We start from the raw sequence: 21720 nt of genomic DNA, 5'->3' as shown, positions 1-21720 counted from the left end.
CTTTTCACTTCTCCAACAATCAATGACTCTGGTTATTTTAAATCAACCTTTAATTTGCCCAGTTAGATGTGGAAATATGCTGCCTCTATACATGCTAAAATGACTGTTCATTTAAATGCAGTCTGGTGGAATTGGTGATGTCCATTTCAGAGCTGTTTCTCGTTAAACAAAAAGGATCTTACTATTCAAGAAAGGTCTATCTCTGTAGGGATCCTTTCCATAAGTCGTCAGGCACTAATAATAACAATCTGAGCATGTCCATGGCAGAAACAAGCACCTCTAGTAGATGTCTATTGATTGATTGCCCCTTGTGGTTACACTGCAGCCTGCTTTGTAGCTGACGGCTGCAGCAGTCTTGCTCAATACTGGACCCATTTCAAAAATGTTGTTCCCATTAGTCACTTTGACACAAAAACATGGGCAAATAAGGTCCAGGTTGAAAAATATCAATCTTACCCTTTAACTTAGTTTTCTTAACTGCACATGGTTTATAGTCATTCTCCTGGATGTCAATGATAATTTGCTTCTCCAGCTGCTCTGTGACAATCTAACAACAGCTTTTCCTTCTTTATTTGAACCAAGAATAATCTGACACAGCTAGGTTAAGGATAAGTAATCCACACACAAGTCATAAGTTTTAAAGAGAAACTTAACATTGACTGAACACTTTAAATCTCTCTTGTGAAGAAACTTAGAGTACCTGTTTGTCCTGGAGGTCAGCGGAGAGCTCATAGCTCTCAGAGAGCGAGCGGGACCGCTTGATGGCCTCCTCCTCGGCCTGCTTACGGAGGATGGACTGCGAGTGCTGAAGCTTGGGCCGACGGGGTCTCTGAGGCCCGGGCTGAACCCCGTGGCTGTAGAGCGGGCTGTCGAATCGGTCAGGGCTGATGGCCGAGCCGTGAGTCACCGGGCCTTGGCCATAGCCGGCTCCACCATCCAGGGAAGGGCCGCTCTCATTAGGCCTTCCATCCCCTTCCACACTGCAATTAGAGAGCAAAGGGATGGTTAGATGGTTAGAGATTTGATCTTCTCGCTTCAAAGATTAGACAATGAGAATTACATTTAGAGTCAGAATGTGATACAAGTATTATCAGGTTAATAGCTGTATTTCTGTCAGAGCAGACAGTAGTTTAACTTCAGGGATTTATGGCCTTTTATAAAAGAAAATCCTACAATGAGTATCCTAGTCTCTGTTATGGGATATACAAACACATATGGCATTAGAGAAGTGAACTGCAGTGTGTGTGTAAATGAGTGCAGCCATTTCTGGGACGTGCTGATTCTACACTTTTATGATATACAGTGAAATCCACATTTATTTACCCGCCTAAGCTGCCTAATGCTTTTACAAATCTGTATAATAATTACTTTTGAAAATATGACAGCCGTAGATTTGCTGTGCCACATTCAAAGAACACAAATGCCACGTAAACACTCTCCAGATATTAAACACACCTGTCCTTGAGGGATTACCCCTTCCACAAACAACAAGAAGAAAAACAAGGTTACTCACTCACTCTTACATTCTGCCGTATTACAAGAGCCCTGCTTATTGCGAAAAGACCGTCTATTTTCTATAAATTGCCAACTCTTCCTCCAAATCTTGTCCACCATTCTGTCAGCCAAGTGAAGTCCAGAGTACACAGGCCTCTCCAGGAAACCAAAGTTTATGCCACCTCCAGGGCCAATCAGTGACCGATGGGAGTTACATCATCGCTGGAGCGACGACACACTGTTCCAATGCACGTTACAAAGTCCAGTTCAGGGCAGAACAACAGAACAAATACAGCTTCAGCGGTCCCTTAGAAATAGCCGAGATGTGGGTGCATGTGGTGCCCACCTGCTCTATAGCTAACATTACACTAACAGACATTTCTTCTCCTCCATGGTACAGTGCATTCACAGTTCGCTGGCAGCCTAATGTGTTTGAACTGTGACTCGGCACACCCATACAGTGTACACAATCCACTTCCTTCATTAGACAACCTCAGATCAACATTCAGCAACGACAGCCGAGAGAAAAGTGGAACTAAATATGGTGAAAAGTTCATACAGCAGATGTATTTGTAAACACTGTTTGTGACTGTATCAGTTAAGTTACACTCCAAACTGAACACAGATTTACTGATCTGCAACCCCCCCAAACAAATGTTTTCAAAGGATGGTCGGTCATGATTCACTACAGCCTGTGATTACTTAAAGCCTTGTAGAAATTTCAGGCTCAGGCATGTTGCCTGTGTCTGTCTGCTGCAATGCATACTTATCATTTTGCAAATCTGAATCTAATTCACAACCTATAATTTGTCCCTTTCTGTCTGCCGATTCTTGTCTAACAGAGAATGTGCAAAATAACATAAATCCAGAGTTTACTTGAACTGATTACAACTCATACCACTGAGTTGGCTTCTCTGCAAGAGCGTCAGACACTTCAGCTTTGTCGACCAATAGAAATGCTTTTAAAAATAACCTCGTCCAAAAGAGGCACTTCTGCTTTTAAACCACTTTACACATCAAGACATGCGGTCATGCTATTGCTGCAGAACAACCACCAATTATTTTAAAGCAGCATCCAGAAATGATTTAGTCTGATTGTCAGTGAATATTCTCAGTCATCCAGGTCATGGTAATCTTAAGTGCTATATCATAGGCAACTGGACTTGCTTGATTTTTGATTTTTTTGCTTGATCATTTTCAAGAAACTCAAGTCCATTTGCCTATGATACAGCACTTAAGATTAGGTCTGATTCCAACATTTAGTGCTGGCCCTACACCAAACAACTTTTCAAGCAATTTCACTGATGCAGACAAATTTCCGTAGTTTTTCAATTAGTGCGCGCTGCTGTGATCTAGATCATTGGGTGTAAGGTGGTCATAAAACTCAGTCCAAGCTGTCTTGAATCAGTTTTTTCTTTTCTTGCTATTCCAACAAAATCAAACATGTTTAACATTATCCTAAGTTTATAGTCTTGGCTCGTGCAAATAGTGAAGAGTAGTTGCATTCTCTCCAGCACCATACAAGAAGCAGCAAGTTGGGAAAACAGTAAATATGGAGGGGACTCCTGGGAGACATAAAAACATGAACAAGTCATGGTTCTCTTGTGGTGTGGTAAAGAAGGAAATACTGGTGGAGTTATGAAGCGAACAAGAGTCTGTGTTTAATTTGGAGTGTATCTGATCCATTAACCAGCACTTATCCAGTGAGAAATCTTCCTTTTTGAAACAGTTCACCTCTCATTCACAGTCTCCACCCACTAAAATAGCACAGCTAACCAATGGTGCAGTATTTTTCACCAGCAGCAGGATGGAATATAATCTCAAATGGAACCTGGTTGAAGTCTTGCAAATGGTGACCCTGCTAAATCTCCAGTCTTTCCAAAATCTTTCAGTCTGTGACTAAAAACTCACATTATCTTCAGATGTGAGAGGGTGTCAGAATTTAGTCTTTTAAAAGCTTCTTCAAAGTTTTCAAGTGTATGGTCAGCATTAGGTGGTGTTTAGATGCAGTTGGAAATATTATCACGTCCTTAAGTAGCGCAGGTGTTCACTTCCACTATGCTACAGCAGAGAGAATTCTTATGCATCCATTCAGGGTCAGCCAAGGCCATTGTGACACAGGAGAACTTCATGGTACATAAATGCTAACTGACCCCCTCAGGGCAGTAGGTACACACAGTGTTGTAGCATGGACCAGCACACAGCAACAGGGCCGGCAGAGGACGCCTTTACACTGCTGGACCATCACAGAAACATTGCACATTGCACAGTGCAGTGAAAATCATACTTTATTGCATAATCGCCATTGGGATGAATCTCCCCAACCATCTGTCGTGGCAAACTGTGACGCCGCCATCCCTGGAGTTATAAGTCACACCTTGCGTGCTGTCACAGCACCAGAGTACAGCCGGTGGTGATTTTCAGTTTCATTATTTCTTCATTAGAAGTTTGATTAGTGACCTGGGTAAAGTGCTGATGAAAGGAAACTTTTGGGTAAAGATGTATAAGTCATATTAATATAGAGACAGCCTATATGACTGGAGAGGACTGGACATGTAAGAATAATTGTATAGGGAAGAGTCACTGAAAATATGCAGCACAAGTTGCAATGTTCAATGATCTTAAGGAAAAAACTTAAGATAATAAATGTTCACTGATATGTGGAAAATGTCTCAACAACTACTGGATGGATCCCCTGATGTTTCATCTAGTGTCATCATCAGGTCAGTTCGACCAATATTGTGGTGTTAGCTGCAAAACTAATAATATTCCCATCAGCCTCGGCTACAATTTGTATTAGGGATAATTAGCAAATGCTAGCATGCTAACATGTTAAACTAAGATTGTGAACATGGTAAACATTGTACTTGCTTAACATCACCTTGTTAGCATTGTCATTGTGAGCATGTTAGGATGCTGCTGTTAGCCTTCAGCTCAAAGCTGTGCTGTGTCCAATTAAAGCCTTGCAAATGTTGTTTTCCGAGAATAGCGAAGGCATGACACTTCCTACTCTCCCTCTGACTGGCCAGTGCCAGTAGCTAGTTCCTAAAATGTTGAGGCAGAGGGTACTTGCTGTAGCTCTGGTTGAGGGTGAGAGGCCATCAGTAATTTGCTGGGCACAGGGAAACAGAGATCTGTGTGGATACATGAGATCCTGGATCACAGGGAGTACCACCAGTTGGTCCAGGAGCTTCTCCTCAATGATGGCCATTTCCAGGCATATTTTAGGATGACTCGGGGGCAGTTTGACAACCTGCTGTCTATCGTCAGGCCGTATAGCTCTGGATATCCAACAACCGCTACCACCAGTTTCTCCTCCATTGTTTACCAACGGTAAACTTGTTGTCGTGACCACCACAGAAGGCCCGCCTCTCACATCACCAGATTGGACAATGGGAAAAAAAGCAGAGATGACGTGAAGTGAGCGAGCGCCAAACGAGAAGCAGCAAGCAAAAACTTAACTCTCATTAAAAACAATTACAAAAAGCTGCCTCCTGCTGCTGAAACCCTTTCTGTGTGATCAGGGCGGGTCATGCCTTCATCAACCTTGGAAAATAAATTTGCTTCAGCCTCAAAGAGCTGCAGACTTTTAGTTTTATGATGTTTTGTTTTCTGCTGTACTGTTTTGCTGGGAGTAATTGCCTTTCTATTGTTTTGCCTAATTGCGTAATTATTAACGCACCAAAATAAATTTCAATTTATGTAATATGACAGTGTAACTGTGGGTATGAGAATTGAGTCTGCATTGAATAACTGAGAACACGATAAACTACAAGCTGCTTTTAATAGCTACTACAGCGCTCATCTGGGGTTTGCTCCATCACCCCGTCACCTCCAAAAACAGTCATTACTTTAGCTGTAGTACTGGCGTTGCCTTTCCCCAGTGGGACCTGGAGCCAGCGTCTTTCCTTCCATTTTGTTCTTTCTGCTTCACTTTCTATCAACCAAGAATCCAGACTGTGTGCGACTGTGGGTGTGCAGAGGAAAGAAAGCGGGAATAAGTGCTGCAGTTCTTTTTTGCTCTGAGGTCATTGAATACTCCTCTGAGTGAGGTCAGTTGCTCATGATGGCGGGAAAAAGGGGGAGGAAAAGGGAAGAGAGAGCAGTATTTTAAGAGCTGATGTTTTAAGCTGTAATGGATGTTGAAGGGAAAAAAGGAGTGACCTACAGCAGAGCAGGAAGTTGCATGACGTTATTCCAGAGAAGAGACAGAAGTGACTCCACATGCTTCAGAAGAACCCTCTGAAAGTCATGTTTATACAACATGTTGTATCCATAACGTACGAGGATCGTAGAACCAGTGTTGAGAGGTGAAGGATGAAGCAATGAGGGCTCTCCCCGGAGCACTTCCTGATAGTGACTGTGCCCTCCTTGAAATATGATCTCATGACATCAGCCAACGACTGCTTAACGGTGTCTGTCGCTCAGTCTGGCTCTTTATCCACCCGGAGCCCCCGTTAGTTCTGATGTCGGCATGGATAAGCATGTCAGCTCAGCTGGCAGTGATTTTCAGCCATGGGATCCAGGGATTTGGGGGGTGGATCGGTGGGGGTGGGGGTGGGGGGGTCGACCATCTCTCTTCCTCCCCTCCTTCCCTCTCAACACATCCTGAACAAACAGGCCCAGACCCCTGCCCAGGCCTCAACCCGTTCCATCAGTCGGACCTGAGGGAGAAACATTCCTCCATCCCGGAAAAGAGGAGTCACATCTACAGGAGTTCTGGGAATAGAAGAAGCCTAATGAAGTGCAGGCTGGAGCTACGGAGGAAGAGAGGGCTGCAGTGTGGAACTAACATAACTCCCAAACCAAGTTGCAGAGAAGACGGAGAAGTCGCCAAACTGCTTTGCGCTCGCATGTTTTTCCAATCAACTTCTAATTTGTGCTTTGAGATGTTTTTTCTGTATAAGAAAGCATAATTGAATTCCCCGTTCAACTGTGGACTTAAAAGTCACTGAAGTGAGCATTATGCTAAATATTTACAGAAAAATCTTTCCATATGGGATGTATATGCAGTATTCTAACTTCTCTCCACCCACCTGTTAAGACTTGCCCTTGTAATTTTTTATTTTGAGTTTATGTCTGTTGCTTTATTTTTTATTGTGAGGCACTCATGAAGTTTGGTTCTTGAACAGTTCCATATAAATAAACTTGGTGTTAGTTGCAGTGCGTTGGAGATGTCTGCCTTCTCTCGAATATAATGGAACTAGATGGCAGTTGGGTTGTGGTGTTCAAAGTGCCAAAAAATTACATCTGAAAAACTCGAAACCTAGAAATCATGACTTAGTTATTTAAGACAATTCACAGACTTTGTTGTGAGCAGTTTCATATAGGAACTATTTTCTTCTACTGAACTACATCCACCAATCGTATCATCACGCAGAAGGAAGCGTGCATCTACTGCTAGCTCACCTAGCACCACTGAGCTACCTCACATTACAGCTCAGCTGCAGCGGATGCCATTAATGTTTACATCTTGCACAATCACGAGCACAAACCTCTCGTCCATGAGTAGATGCACTATTTCTTCTGTGCAGTAACACGGATGGCGGGTGTAGTTCAATACAAAGAAAATAATTCCTACATGAAACTGCTTACATGATCATGAGTAAAAGGGTCATGACTTCTGGAAAGACAGATCACTGTGGAGTTTTTAAAATGTATTTTTGGCACTTTGAGCACCACAAGCAGAGCTCCATCTTGTTCCGTGACATTTAAGAGGAGGCAGACATCTCAACAGCTGATATCTCTCACTCGGCTGATATCTCCAACACTCGGCAAATCACATGAAAACAATATAGATTAATAAATAGCACCAGGAGGGAAAATATAAATTTTTGGATTTTTGGGTGACCTGTCTCTTTAAGTAACTTTGTGTATGTTAGTAAATAATGCTAATGGATGAACATATTATACCATTTTGTATTGGCAACATTCAACTGCAATACCAACATGATCGCCAAGGAAGTCTGATCTGCCGGCTGAGGCTTATTTTTGTTGGTGATGCACAGACGGGCAGATGGTGATGGGAATCTGATTCCTTCACAGGAGCTTAATATAAAATATGTGTAATAACACTAAAGCAACACATATAAATGGCTCTCCTGCCTTTAAGTGACAATTCTGTTTTTATGCCTGTGTATAAAAACGTAGCCAGGGAACTGACCCCTTTCAGTCAATTAACCCTATCAAACTTCTCCTCTCCGCATGCACTGACAACATGTGCTCCGAACACAACAAAAGCAGATGTTTTCTCTCTCTTTTCATAGCAGCTCAGAGAGCTCATAAATACAGATGCACACACCAGCCTTCACAACACAGATGTGAGGGAATAGATTTAGCAGGTAAAAGTTTAGGAGACCACACAGCAGCATGTTAATGAAGTCCAGCATTAAAGGGTAAACCTGCCAGTAAACACTCAGGTATATCAGCACTTTCAACACTAATAACCATACTTAAGGATGATTTTGTGACAGCTATAACTAGACAGCGAGGAGCAGGTTGGGGATTTATAGCTGGACATGGCTGCAAACTGGAGAGCTGCTCTGGCCAGCAGACTGACAGTATCACTCTTGAGAGTTTGCAGCAGACAGTATACAGTCGACTGGTGCCTCATAAGACTCGTGGCTGATAACTACTGTATGTTGTGTACTTGAGTTTGACAGCTTTAGTGCCTGGATGTCTCTGCAAATCAGAAACTGTCATCTGGCAGCTAATCTGATCTGAAACCAACAGCCTTGAATGTACTTTAATGTATCTGCTTGACTGCTTAATGGCTTCACTCTGCATGCTAAAAGAAGTTTTTCCCAGATTATTATTACGCTTTGGATAAAGTGATGTATAAGCTCAAGGGTATTAAAGGGAAACTTTGGTATATTTCAGATTAGACCCTGTTTTCCCGTGTTTTTGCATCTATGTGACAAATAGAGACAACAATTTCTAAAATTGGTCCAGTATTGAGAGATAGCCCTGTAGCTGCTGCAGCAAAACAGGCTGCAATGTAACCTCAAAGGGCAATTGTACACCATCAGTTTTCGTCCACTTAATGTGTTCGCTTTTGCCACTGACAGGCTCAGATAGTTATTAAAAATGTCTGACAACATTATGAAGAGGACCCTACAGATAAATGAAACGTTCTTCCTTGCCTTTCGCTCATCTGTTTGTTATTGTAACTGAATTTGGCTCAAGACGAAGTCTCATGAAATCTCGCAAAGTGACTTGTTGCGGGAAAATCAGTAGTGGAAACTTCAGAGAGTTGGAGAGAGGAGGACCCAGAGTTTGATGTGTTAAAGGAAACAGAGATTAGGGCTGGGCGATATGACCTCAAATCAATATCATGATTAACTGAGCATTTACCTCAATTACGATAAATGAATAATTATTTGTTTTTGTTTTTTGCCCTCATACTTAACTGATAAGTTTTGTATTGTAAATATGTTTGACGTTTAAAGCTGGGATATTTTTTCTAATGAAAGAGTATCTATCTTATCTTTGTGATTTTGATTTTGACTTTGTGACACGCAGATGAACGATTTTCTTGAATCTTTTTTATATTGTGTGTAATGTAAAGAGTTAATCCCTAATCAAGTAAAAGTGTTATACTGCATAAGTTGATTAAGAAACAAAGCCATATAACCATTATATAACCATGTTTATGCATAAGTTCTTATAAAACTGAGTGAGATGCATCTATATGTGTTAAAACACTGTTATATATGTCAAAGTATTCACAATATAGAGTCATGAGCTGATATTGTATCCACACTAAAAGAACACACATATAACCTATCATGTTCTGTATAATAATAACACACACACATACACACACACACATTCAAATGTCTGTATTACCTGATGCACATTAAAGGTTCATACTGCATGAGAGCACATGAGAGCACAAGGGGCTGCATAAAGAAAGTCCCTAAAATTCACATGTTTTTTAAAAATAAAGTGAAAGCGAATCCAGAGCTGAAAACGGGCCTGCTCATGATTGGACAAAAAGAAAAAGGTTTCCACCAATAGATTTGGATTAAAGTGGGATGGATTAGCAGAAAGAGGTGGAAACTCTACCCAGTCTCCACCAGCATAAAAGCAGACGTGCTGAGAAGCGGTTTTCAGTCCAGCTCCGGGGCTTGGCTTGATGAGTTGTATGTGTTGAAGCTTGTGAACACATTAAACTCAATTGCATCGGACTCTGCCTGTCTCCAGTGTTTCTTTGAGTATTACTTAGCCACTTTAATCCAAATCTATTGGTGGAAACCTTTTTCTTTTTGTCCAATCATGAGCAGGCCCGTTTTTAATGGTGTATCACTTTCATTTTGAGCCTGGAAGTCCCCAAGTTTTCCACCCTTAGCTCTGCATATCACCCTTAGCACCCTTAGCTTTATGCATATGTGTTATATGTGTATTCTTATGCAGCATCTCACTCAGTTTTATAAGAACTTATGCATAAACATGGTTATATAATGGTTATATGGCTTTGTTTCTTAATCAACTTATGCAGTATAACACTTTTACTTGATTAGGGATTAACTCTTTACACTACACACAATATAAAAAAGATTCAAGAAGGTACCAGATCGACATCAGAGGACAACTGAGAAGCAACGTTGTGGACAAGGTCGGAAGCCTCTGGGCCCAAGCACAGGCACCGATTTTTGCCACTTCATGTGTAACCTTTGTAAATGCATGTGTTATCGAAAGCTGCTTTATGGAGGGACATGTTGCTGGGCGCTTGACAGTCTTTCTTTTTGAGCCATGTACTGTTCATATTTGGTAATGTGATTGTGCTGAAACAGATGAGTGGTTATCACCTTAGGTCGCTTAAACTGTTTTTCTGTAGGGTTTACATTTGATTTCTTTCTGTTTGGTGTCATTTTAACGAAAGTCAAAATGTGTCCAAATGATGGACTTGGTGTTTCTCTTTGGTACAAGCTGCTCAAGTTGCCCTACATGTTGTTATAACAGAAAGCGTAGCTCAGTGTTATCCAAACGATTTTCAATGTTATGGCTGAGTATTTAGCTGATGTAGAAAAGTCTGCAAGATTTCAGAGCAAGACTTCTCCTTGTGGGCGAGACTTGGTTACACACACTCACAAACTGACCGGATCAGCGAAAGGTAAAGAAAAACATTTCATTTCTCTGAAGGGACTTTTCCGTAATGTTGTCAGACACTTATAAAAACACTCTGAACCTGTCAGAGGCAAAAACAAGCAGTTTTAATGGACGTACACTGGCTTTGCACAATGGCTCGTAGGGATTACATTGCGGCCGCTGTGGCTGGAACTGGTCACTTTCAATACTGGACGAATTTCAAAAAATGTCGCCATTAGTCGCTTAGACACAAAACATGGGTCCAGGTTAAAAAATGCTCAAGTTTTCCTTGAGAACTCCAATTACAATCTATTGAGGATAATTAGCAGTCACACTGTGATGAATAAGTGAACGACCAGATCTTTACAACATAAAGCCAGCTGATTACTGATAGGTATGATTTTCCAAGATGACTTGAAATAAAAGCTTCATTACCACAGCACAAGAGTGATGATGAGTGGTTAGCTGTGGTGCTGATGCCGTCGACGTACTTGTTCGTTAAAGTAATCAGAAATCAATACTATTCCCCTGTGGACTGCTGGGCCTCATTCTGTCTGAATCAAGGCGTCCCTCCTCCTCCCTCCTGTCAAGACTCATACAACAGCAACAACAACAACAGAGCTGCTGTCATTATCTTTCAGTAATGAATAATTAAACCATCTTCCACACTACACTCAGCACCTGCCCTTGAAGAACCAGCTATGAGAAAGCACACAGTGACGGCCAGCAAGCAGGAGGGCCACGACACACCACAGGAATGCCCTTCAGCCGGGGAGAGGAGGGGGGGCAATCCGACTCACAGATGTATTCTGTACAGTAAGACTAAACACACTGCAATAGCTCACGGTGACTCAGAGAAGGGGGGACATGATCTGTTTTCCACTGTGAGGGAGTCAAAATTGAAATGGCAGACCACACTTTAAAATTCATGATCTTCGTGACTGAGCTTGAAGCTTCACATTACTCCTGTCATCGTCCAGTGTGGATTGTGTGAAAGCACAAAAAAAGCAGGTTAAATTCAGCATGTGATCCGAGCTCTTTTTAACAAACGTACATGCACTGTCTCGCCGCTGTTTATTAAACAAAGCTGTTATAGGCTCTGCCAGCTTGGTGTAACCTCATCCAATGACAAACACACATGCATGCGCACACCCTCCCACCCTAAAACAAACACACATTTTACACTCTCCCATTACTCTTACCAGCCATTCAGCTCCAGTTCCATCAGCGACTGGGTCTTCTCTGAATTACACTGCAAACACCACATGCTGGCCGGCACTCACAAGACGATTTAATCCAAACATTAACAGTCCCCCATTACTGTCTGAAAGGTTTCTCCAACACACAGACACATCTCAAAACTGCCATCTGCTATAGCTTGTAGCTGCCTACTTCTTGCAGACGCTCCCATTTCTTTGCCATGTGAAAGCAGCTCCCTATGGATGGTAGGCGTACATGGTCAGTGCTAAGTGGCAGCCTGTAATCTCTGACAGACAAATGGAGCTCTTTCTTTTTCTCTTTCTTCCTCTCTGTCCTCGGTGCGCCGGGCTGGTAGGAGTATAAGGGGGGCGGAGGCTGGGAGACAGGGGAGTGTGGGTTTTTTGCCAGGCCCTGAGCAGTATGGAAGGGGGCGGGGTGCAGGGAAGGGGGTGTGTGTGTGAGGGTGGTGGCTCTGTAGCTGGGTAGAAAGAGAGAGAAGGGGACGAAACACCTCCTGCACAACACTAATCATGCACGGAAGGGGCACGCAAATGACCCCGGAGCAAGGGACGTGGAATAAAAATTCACGTTTCCCTGGCATGTTATCAGAAAATGTGAAAACATATTAAAAGAAGAGACAGCGAGGGTTGGGAATAAGAGATAAAGCAAGGCACTAAAAACACAAAGAGTAAGGAGGGGGGAATGAGTGACAGCTTGATGCAGTTAGGTGCATAATAGTAGATAAGTAGCGACAGGACTGAATAGAGAACCAGGTACAGGGACAAAGTCTGTGGAGACGGTGGCATGAAGAGAGAAGATAAGTGCAGGAGGAAGCAGGGTTTGAGAGTGTTTGAATGTCACAGGTATCTTTTGTTATCCTTTTTGTTGCACGGAAGAAAAAGGACTTAGTGGGTAGAGATGGCAAAAACAAGAGAGCACCTCTATTAATAGAGCCTTTCAGGGTTGAGAAGTGACTGTTATGATGTGTACTAAGAAAAGAAGCAGGGAGCGTTCTGTCTTTCTGCTGCAGAGAATCACAGTGGAGCAGAAGTTGTCCCGTTCTAGCCCCTCTATTTTCAGCCTCCTTCAAATTAGCATTGCTTAATTGAATGGATATGTCATATTGCCAAAACGCCATCCATATTGAACCAATGGGCGCCCTCAATCTGAAGAGACTGGCCCGATCAGAGGGAATATTTAGTCGGGTTAAGAGGGGTGGCGTAAACCTTTGAGAACTCATCCAATAGGAAAAATATTAGCACCTAATAACCATGTAAATGCTTAATCCAACTGATTCTATCTGGTTGGAATAAATGTATTCTTTCTGAGTGTAACATTAGGTGAAGGATGCGCCACATGTCATGCTGCAACAGCTGTTTCTAAGTGCCTCCTTGTGCTGCTTTTGACAGAGATTTTTTAATAAATTCACAATGTATTTAGCACGTTGCTAGTGCCTCGTTCTGATGTGAGAGCTCTGATTAATAAAAGGACTCTTTGATTTTTAAACAGTAGCCTTATGTAACACTGCTGCCATAGGCTGGATTGTGGAGTCACTCGTCAAAACAAATATTTAGTAGCAGTAGCCTTCATATGAGACGTTTAGAGAACACTGGTAAATTGTAACGTCTACGAATAGTCTGCATGTGAAGTGCTTAAGGAAATTCGTAATTTGTAGCTATGGAAAGTAGCCTGAGTTACACTTTTGTTAGATATTTCTTAACCATATTAACAGGTGGAACCACAACTTTTTCTTCTGTACTTTAATGAATTGAATTTTCAATAAAGTTTAAAAAATAAACTTGTTTTTCTATTATATTTCTGACAGATTAGATGCTTCACATTTCGTGGTAACCACTTTGCACAAGTCTTTAAAGTTATATTCGGATCAAATGCACATCTTATTACACTAGCACCCATGTGAGCAGCTCAGTTCAACCTCTAATCAGACTGATTTCAATCACATTGAAGAGGTATTGCCTTTGTAACTGCAGCTATTGTCGTAAAGATTGCCAGGACTTCCATTCAGCTTCACACTTGCAGCAAACCCCAAACTGACAGCGCCTCCTCTCCGGACTTCCCAGTGTTGTTGAGACAGGCCAGTGACTAATCACCCCTCTGAGAAATGGGGGTTGGGGCAAACTGCCCCCAAGTCAAAGGTATTTTCTCCGTTAATGACAGCAGGCACAGGAAACAGAGGAGAATGGCTCCCACATGGAGCCAGTTTACAGGGACACCAATCATCTACACACACATGCACACACACACACACACACACACCAGTCTCTGAAAGGAGATGTTGGTGTCCTCTAATTACAGGTCTGCACCCCGAAAATGATCACCTTCTCTGGACTGTTTTTATCGGAGACATCAAACGACAGATGCACAGCGAGAGACAAAGCAAAGCTAAAAAGGAAAAAGCAGTCGTATCTCAACACGTGTTATGGATCACAGCAAGGATTTATGCGCAGACTTACTTGCAATGTGTGACTCAGGCGGAATGATTATGTGCAGAAAGGCAGACAGACAGTAACGGGCCAGCCGATCTATTTCAGTTTCAGACCTTGGCCCTGTACTCCGGTGACTACAGCTGCTAATGCCTTGAGGAGCTGCAGACACTTGACTCAACTTACAGTTCTCACCTATCACGCAATCTCACCACTCTTCCCAAAAATCATTTATTCCCAAGTGCTGGTAAACAGAACAACCAAAAAAGGGGAGCAAAACCCATTTAGAACTTCCCTTTTAATAAAACTGGCACCTTCATTATTCTATTGTTTTGTTATCACCCAAGAGGCTCAGACGGAAACAGACATTTAGATTTTGAAATGTGTTCATGATATTAGATATTAGCCCCGGTGTGGGCTTTGTTTTGCTGGCGGACCACAGGGAGTGTCTAACTAGGGTTTATTTGTTTGGTAATGAGATATGGAGTAATATCATGGTCTCATTTCAAAGGCAGGCATGTGATGCTTATGAGCCCCAAGCCTGTCGTGATTGTTTCAGTATGAGGCTCAAGGGCAGCATCAGTTTAAGCGTCGAGGAGAGCTCGGCTGAAATGATCTAATTAGTTGAATTCTAGGTAAACCCGAGCTGTAAAAGTTTGCGGGAACTTTCAGGACACTTAGTAAGCCTGTGTGATTCTCTCCGTCTGCCTGCCTCTGCGTCTCTCTCTTCCTCCTCTAGTGTTACGATCCAGTCTAGCCATCCTGTCTGGTGAAGGCCCACTCCATCTCCTGAGTCCCGGCTGCGCGGCTCTGCTCCAGCATGATGTCATTGAGAATTCCAAGCGGAGGCCCACTCTCTGCTCATAAAACGCCATTTCTTCAACTCAATACATATGGTCTCTCTGCATTTCAGCTCCTACTCTATCATCCAACCCCCGTTCAGCTCCAGTGCCCTCCCTTCTTTTCCTCTTCCTTCTTGTTTCAGTGGAAGGAAAGTTAGATACATTACACATGGGACAAGGCCAAGGAGGCACCCGCAGGTCAAACACCTTTATCAGGTGCGTTCCCACAGATGGAGTGGGACACCTGAATACTATCTGAAGAACAAAAAAAACCCTAGATTTTCCCCTTGCAAAGAGACTGAAAAAGGACAGAGCAGAGGAAAAGACAGCAAAGGAAACAACGGGGGAAAGTGATAGCTTCCTGGAAACTTGGTCACAAGACTTTTGGCGCTGTCGCTCTGTCTACATGACATCATGCACCGTTTCTCATTATCTGCTTTTGCTGGATGCCGAGCGACTCAGACCTGCGCTAAGAAACGGAAAATAAAAATGAAAACTCAGCCCTTGCCTGGTCTGGAAACAATTAGAACAGGCTGATGTCATAGTTTGATACAACAGCATACTAAATGAGATGTAGTGGCCCGGGATAGATTTGTGAACACAGAGGACTTTGTATAGGCAGAAAAAAAGAAACACATTTTCCCTATGATTTCTCAGGAACAAAGAATTTCTGTGCATAAGACGGATCTGGCAGCAGATGTATAAATAGAGCTGAAATGAGAGTAATTAAAGGATATGCTGCCTGTGCTCATCACATCCTGGCAGCAAAGCTGGAGCAGATGTGTTGCCCGTAGGATCCTGTGGGAATGATCAAAGATCATCAGTGGCAAGAGATGTCTGAGAGGCTTTTCTCTTTTCTCCATACATCACATAATCTGGATAGAAACAATCTGTTTGTCCGGACAATGCCGAACTGCAGGAGACGACATCTGAGATTTGTTTGGTGGCATCAAAACATTATTTCAGAGCAACCAAATGTTTCTTTACACAAGTACTAGCAGCCCAGATATATACTTTGCCCACAACTGGGACTGGGTATTGAACCTCAGGTCAGGACTGAAGGCTTGTGAACATAGTATTTAAAAGGAATAGTTTGACATGTTGGGACGTATTTGGTTTCTTGTCAAGAATTAGATGAGAAGATTAATATCAGTCTTGTGTATGTACCCTAAATATGAAGCTACATCCAGGAGATCATTAGCTGAGGTTGGAATAAAAACTGTTGCAACCCGGTCTTACTCCCAGCTTGTCAAATAGCGGCACTTGGTGACCCGCGGCGTCAGATACTGCCGCATTGAGGCACCTTTTTGCGTCAGAATTGGCTGCACCGAGCAACTGCCATAGTATTTAGAGCGAGAAAGTGCGCATAGGGTAGGTGGGAGGGGATGTGGATGTGTCAAACAAAAAAAGGACTTTCACCCTGAAACCCCTGTTCATGTCTAGTGTGAAAACAAAAGTCAATTGATTTATTCTAAGACAATAGGTAGTGTGCTAGTAGGCTATATTTAGCATGCCATGCTATTAACGTATGTCACATTACATTAGTAAAAGGCGTACTTATAAATTGATGTTTTTTTCTAAATCTTATCATCAGGGACGTAACTTAAAAACTAAGATTTATACCCACGTTTTAAGTTTATTTTGAAAATACTGTATGCATTTAATGAGTAGAAACTGTCCATTTCCTTTGAAAATGGAAGTTTATTTTGAAAAGACACAATGCAAGTTAGAGGATGAATTGACACACCTTCCCCAAGTGTCCTAAACTGACCCAGAAGGGATACATAGAGGGTCATAGTTTGACGTACAGGGGCACTGCCCAAGTGTTGGTATTTGACAAGTTCGGAGTGAGAATGTGTTGACAGGAAGTCACCATCCAAAAAAGACTTTGACATGAGAAACATGTTTCAGCTCCTCAAAAGCATCAGTTCTGCATCTGTATTGTAACTCAGGCAACAAAGGCAATGCACTAGTACCCAGCCCTAACAACAGCCAGAGTTAAAATGGCACCTGGGTAGCTCACACACAGCAAGAAGGGTTTTCTCCTCCGTCTTTTTTGGGTGGAGCTTTTGCTTGTTCTCTCAGTGTTTGCGTGGGTTTTCTCTGGTTTCCTCTCACATTCCAAAGACATATGCAGGTCAGGTGGGGTGGAGACTCTTAAGTGCCCAAAATATGAATGTGGGCATCTAGCGACTTGTCCTGGGCATTTCTCTGCCATCCTCAAATGACTAAGTGGGCAAAGAAAATGCACGTTAAAATGACACCCTTACCATGGGAACCGAGCAAACCTTTACTTAACAAGTCAACCGCATTTTTGTGTACTGCTTTCTGTAAAATAAATACATTTCATGGAGCCATGGTAAATACAGGATGTCAAGGCTGTCCTCCTGATTGCATGCGTATGCTATCTTTTTGTCTCACTGTCTATAAAAGACAGATAGAGGTTGTGTATTGTGTACTGTTACTATTATTAGAAGCAGGCCCTGTTTGTCCATTTACAATATTTTCCTCTCAGTTCACTCCATTACCAGATTCCATATTTCTCTGAAGCTCTTCACTGAAGCCCCACCCCAGCACAGAGACACACTACAGCACTATTCTCCCCTGCTAAAAATAGACCCATGTGAGGTGACACACTCTGGTAAACACTCTGTGAGGGAGACAAACAATACTGAGAGGAACAAGAGGAAGAATACACATTTACAGGAGAGGGCCCCGCTGATTTCATCTCATTATCTTTTCCTTTGTGGCAGATCGATGTGCGGTGCTTTTCAATGACATTGTGAGATTTTGAGGTCAGATGGAAAACAGTGTAAGACGTAGACTGGTGTCTCCAGCGGTTTGCGCTCAGAGCAGCCCTGACTGTAAATGTGACAAAAGCCGCAGCGGGTAAAAATACCCAAGGTGGTCATGATGGATACAGGAGCGTGACACTGCAGCCAAGACTGACAAAACAGGCCTGACAGAGCCCTGACATGATGAGACCCGTTTTGCTGTGGGCTCTCAGAGTGACAGTGCCACCTGCTGGTTAGAAATTATACCACACGCTCCCTTGAAGATGGATATACCAGGCCTGGGGGCAGAAATGTGGCAGTGATGTCATTTAGGACGACTGAGGTCAGACATGCTTGTCATGGTTGTAAGTTGGGGAGGGTGGCTGGGTTATTCAAAGGCACCAGGGTTTAAAAAGACCAGCTTTTTCTGGTTGGGAGATGTTGCTGGGGATATGAGGGGGAGGGTTGGTGTAAATCTATTTGAGGCAGAGTCACACCTGTCTCAAGTCACACAGACAAAGTCCTGTGGTTTGCATGCACTGTGTGCGTCACAGCAGAGATGATCATTTGCACGTCTTCATCATGCCCAACTGTAAAGATTACCTATATATTTTTTAGTACTGATACATTTTTGTGTACTTTAAAGGAGCAGTGTGGAGGATTTAGTAGCATCTAGCACCTGCTTATGTGTGCTCATCTTTCCTCTGTAATAACGTAGGATCTAGATCATGTGCCAAGACTGAAGTCCTGGTTAGAATTCAAGTAGTTTTCATTGTTTTTACCGGGAGCCAAATTATCCGCAGAGGTCTTTTCCTCTCCAAAACGAACGATCCCTATGATTTAAACTAGTAAAAACACTGAATAAAGCAGTGCCATGTTACAAGTTAGTCCTTCCATGACGCTGTTTGGCTCGTTGCAGAGAAGCTGCTAAATACTGTGGCTGACATGAAAATGCGAAAGGCCCTATCTAGAGCCAGTGTTTGGTTTGTCTATTCTGGGCTACTGTAGAAACATGACAATGCAACAAGGTGGACGAGGACCCACTCCCTACGTAGATATAAACAGCTCATTCTAAGGTAACAATAACACAACGATTTTTATTTTCAGGTAATTATACACTAAAGAAAACATACTTATTATATTCCATTTCAGCCAATTTACCTCCCTAAACCCTACACACTGGACCTTGACGTGCAAATACATAGAATATTTGAAAAATGCAATTGTAGCGTGCAGTGTAAGAAAAGGTACATTAACTTGTGCACTCTTGCAATTAACTTTTTTCCCCTAAATCACTGAACACATAAAGTAAATGTGCAAATTAAAGAATACAAAACTGCTACGAAAAGACAGACAGCAGTTTCCAAACATTTTAAAGCACCATAACGTTCCTGAAGTAGCTGCCTTCCTGCCTTACAGCACCATGGTGGCCAATCAATCACCGAGCAGACTCAGGATTTGTATAACAGCAGCCAAACAGTTTTAAAATCACGTCTCTGCACTGTCCTGATTCCAGAACTGATTTCCAGAGACCATCCATCAGCATAATCCCAGAGAATTAAAAAACACATCTATCTCTTGATAGAAACCAGACATGTTCCCATAATAATTATCTGCGTGTGTGTTTGTGTGTGTGTGTGTGTGTGTGTGTGTGTGTGTGTTTGCACGTGCACGCGTGTGCATCTGTTTATGTGCCTGGCAATGCAATCAATTTGGAGCTGTGAGCTAAATGACATCATTGAACTGGGTAAATTGACTGGAGGGCGTACAATGATAATAATTGCTGTTTCAATCAGATTCCATTCATTGCCGTCTGCATCAGTGATCAGATAAACAGCTGATGATCTTGAAGATGTTGTGTTGCTCAATCATTCAAATCACTCACAAGATTTCATTAGCAGTCAAGCGTGAAATGGTGTTATGGTTTAGAGCTGACTGTCATATAAATATGTTTCTAGTAGGCAAACATGTTAATGAAGCAGAAAGTTTGGAGCTGATGGCTTAAATGAGTGATTCAGCATCAGATGTGAGGACGTATACATGTCTATACAATAGCACCAAATCCTGCTACAGAACATGCTGATGCTGATAAGGAATTAACCTTGAAGAGAAACAGATAAAGGGATGAAATATAGATCCAACAACCTCTACAATCCTACAATACACAGACTGCGATGACTTACATTTCTCTACGACTCACCTCTCCACACACAGCTGTCTAATCACTTTAGCACAGTTTGCCTCGCCTTGCTTTCCTTCAGCCCAGGACTCCAGTTACAGTTGCTCTGTCGCCCTTCCCTGGTGAGGCCAACTGTGCCTCCGTGGCATCTGAAGCCCACAGCAGAAACACTACGGCTATTGAGACCCGAGGAGCACCTCCAGGCTCGGCTGTCTACACTGGCACTGGCCATTGTTTGTGTTGGCACCGCGTATAAAGGCAGCCTTTCTCGTGTCTGTTCCATCACGCCTTTCCAGGCTTTGATTAGTGAAAACACAGTCACTAAACAACAGGGGCTACCCTGTAGTGACGGCCGCGATGTGTCAGTATGTCAGACTCTGCCCAATTATATTTGCTGTTTTCTTGTTAGGTCGTAATCCAGAGCCTTATGAAGAATTTCACACTTTCAGATTCTGCTCCACTTGGAAGCGAAAGTACAGAATGTATTTCATTTTAATGGTCCTCATTAGGCTGACAATGATAGAATCATTAAGGAAACATAATGCTGTTTTAGAGAAAAGTGCCCAAAACTTGAGGACTGAATACAGATGTGGGTAAGTGGAGACAGACGAGGACCACGATCTGCTGTGCAAATACTGTTAAGTCACCTCCAGATATAAAATTCACATCATACATAAGTGATGCCACAGAGGAGCCATTAAGATAATTTCAAGCTTAGTTCTGCCGTGTTTCCAGTGACGTTATCAACTTAAACATGGCAGTAGTAATTTGATTACAGGGACAGTTTTTCCCCCAAATCTAAAATACATTTTTTTCTTACCTTTAGTGCGATTCATCAAGCTAGATTGTTTTGGGGAGTAAATATGGGCCATAAAGATCTCTTCCTTCTATCGAATATAATGCAACTAGATGGCACTTGGGTTGTGGTGGTCAAAGTGGCAAAAAATACATTTGGAATTTGTACCAAATTACACCCGCCAACCGAATCATCACACAGAAGGAAGTGTGCATCTACTCATGGACAAGAGGCTTGTGACAGCACGAGATGTAAACATTAATTGTGTCCTCCTAGATTGAGATGTACGTTAGCTAGCTCAGTGGCGCTAGGTGAGCTAGCTGTAGATGCTCCTGTTGCACGGTGATACGGTTGGCAGGTGTAGTTTGGTGGAAAGAAAATAGTTCCTACATGAAACTGCTCACAACAAGGTCTGTGGATTATCTTGAGTAACCGCGTCATGATTTCAAATGTATTTTTTTTGGCGCTTTGAGCACCACAAGCCGAGCTCCATCTAGTTCCATTATATTCAAGAGAAGGTAGACATCTCTACGGATATCTCCAACACTCGACAACTCACACCAAAACTATCTAGACTGATAAAGAGCACTACATGTAAGAGGATAAATATGTATCTTTGATTCTGGGGTGAACTGTCCCTTATTAATACTTATTACTGCACCAACAAGCAAATCTAGCAGGATCTGCTGCTGCATGTTCATCACGTTTCTAACTAATTCTTAGTTCCCAAGAGAGAAGAAGTTTGACCAATACTGAAACTGCTGCGTCAGGATCGCATTTGTCAAAGGAAATCCTGACCATGTTTTTCCCTTTCTTTTCAAAAAACTCTGCACATCCAAGCAGAAAAACCACCTCCACCCCAGACCAAGTCATCAAGGAATGGGCATAAGAAAACTTAGGA

General features: G+C 42.5%; 1 protein-coding gene across 12 annotated transcripts in view; it reads right to left on the bottom strand.

The window, feature by feature from the left end:
- The window catches only part of LOC125891208 (IQ motif and SEC7 domain-containing protein 1-like), a 129453-nt gene that overhangs the window by 17535 nt on the left and 90198 nt on the right, over positions 1 to 21720 (bottom strand). For 9 of the 12 annotated variants that reach the window (XM_049580272.1, XM_049580273.1, XM_049580262.1 and 6 more), the window contains one exon: positions 701 to 980. In XM_049580272.1, the coding sequence (XP_049436229.1) occupies positions 701 to 980 (280 nt within the window). Of the gene's footprint in view, positions 1 to 700; positions 981 to 1513; positions 1903 to 5662; positions 5698 to 11786; positions 12113 to 21720 lie in introns of those variants that run through there. The other 3 variants (XM_049580270.1, XM_049580271.1, XM_049580267.1) reach the window with 3 other exon arrangements.

This window comes from Epinephelus fuscoguttatus, linkage group LG7, assembly GCF_011397635.1.
Source record: "Epinephelus fuscoguttatus linkage group LG7, E.fuscoguttatus.final_Chr_v1".
NCBI classification, from domain to species: Eukaryota; Metazoa; Chordata; class Actinopteri; order Perciformes; family Serranidae; genus Epinephelus; species Epinephelus fuscoguttatus.
Note: the sequence above shows the minus strand (reverse complement) of the source record. Positions and strands in the feature narration are given on the sequence as shown.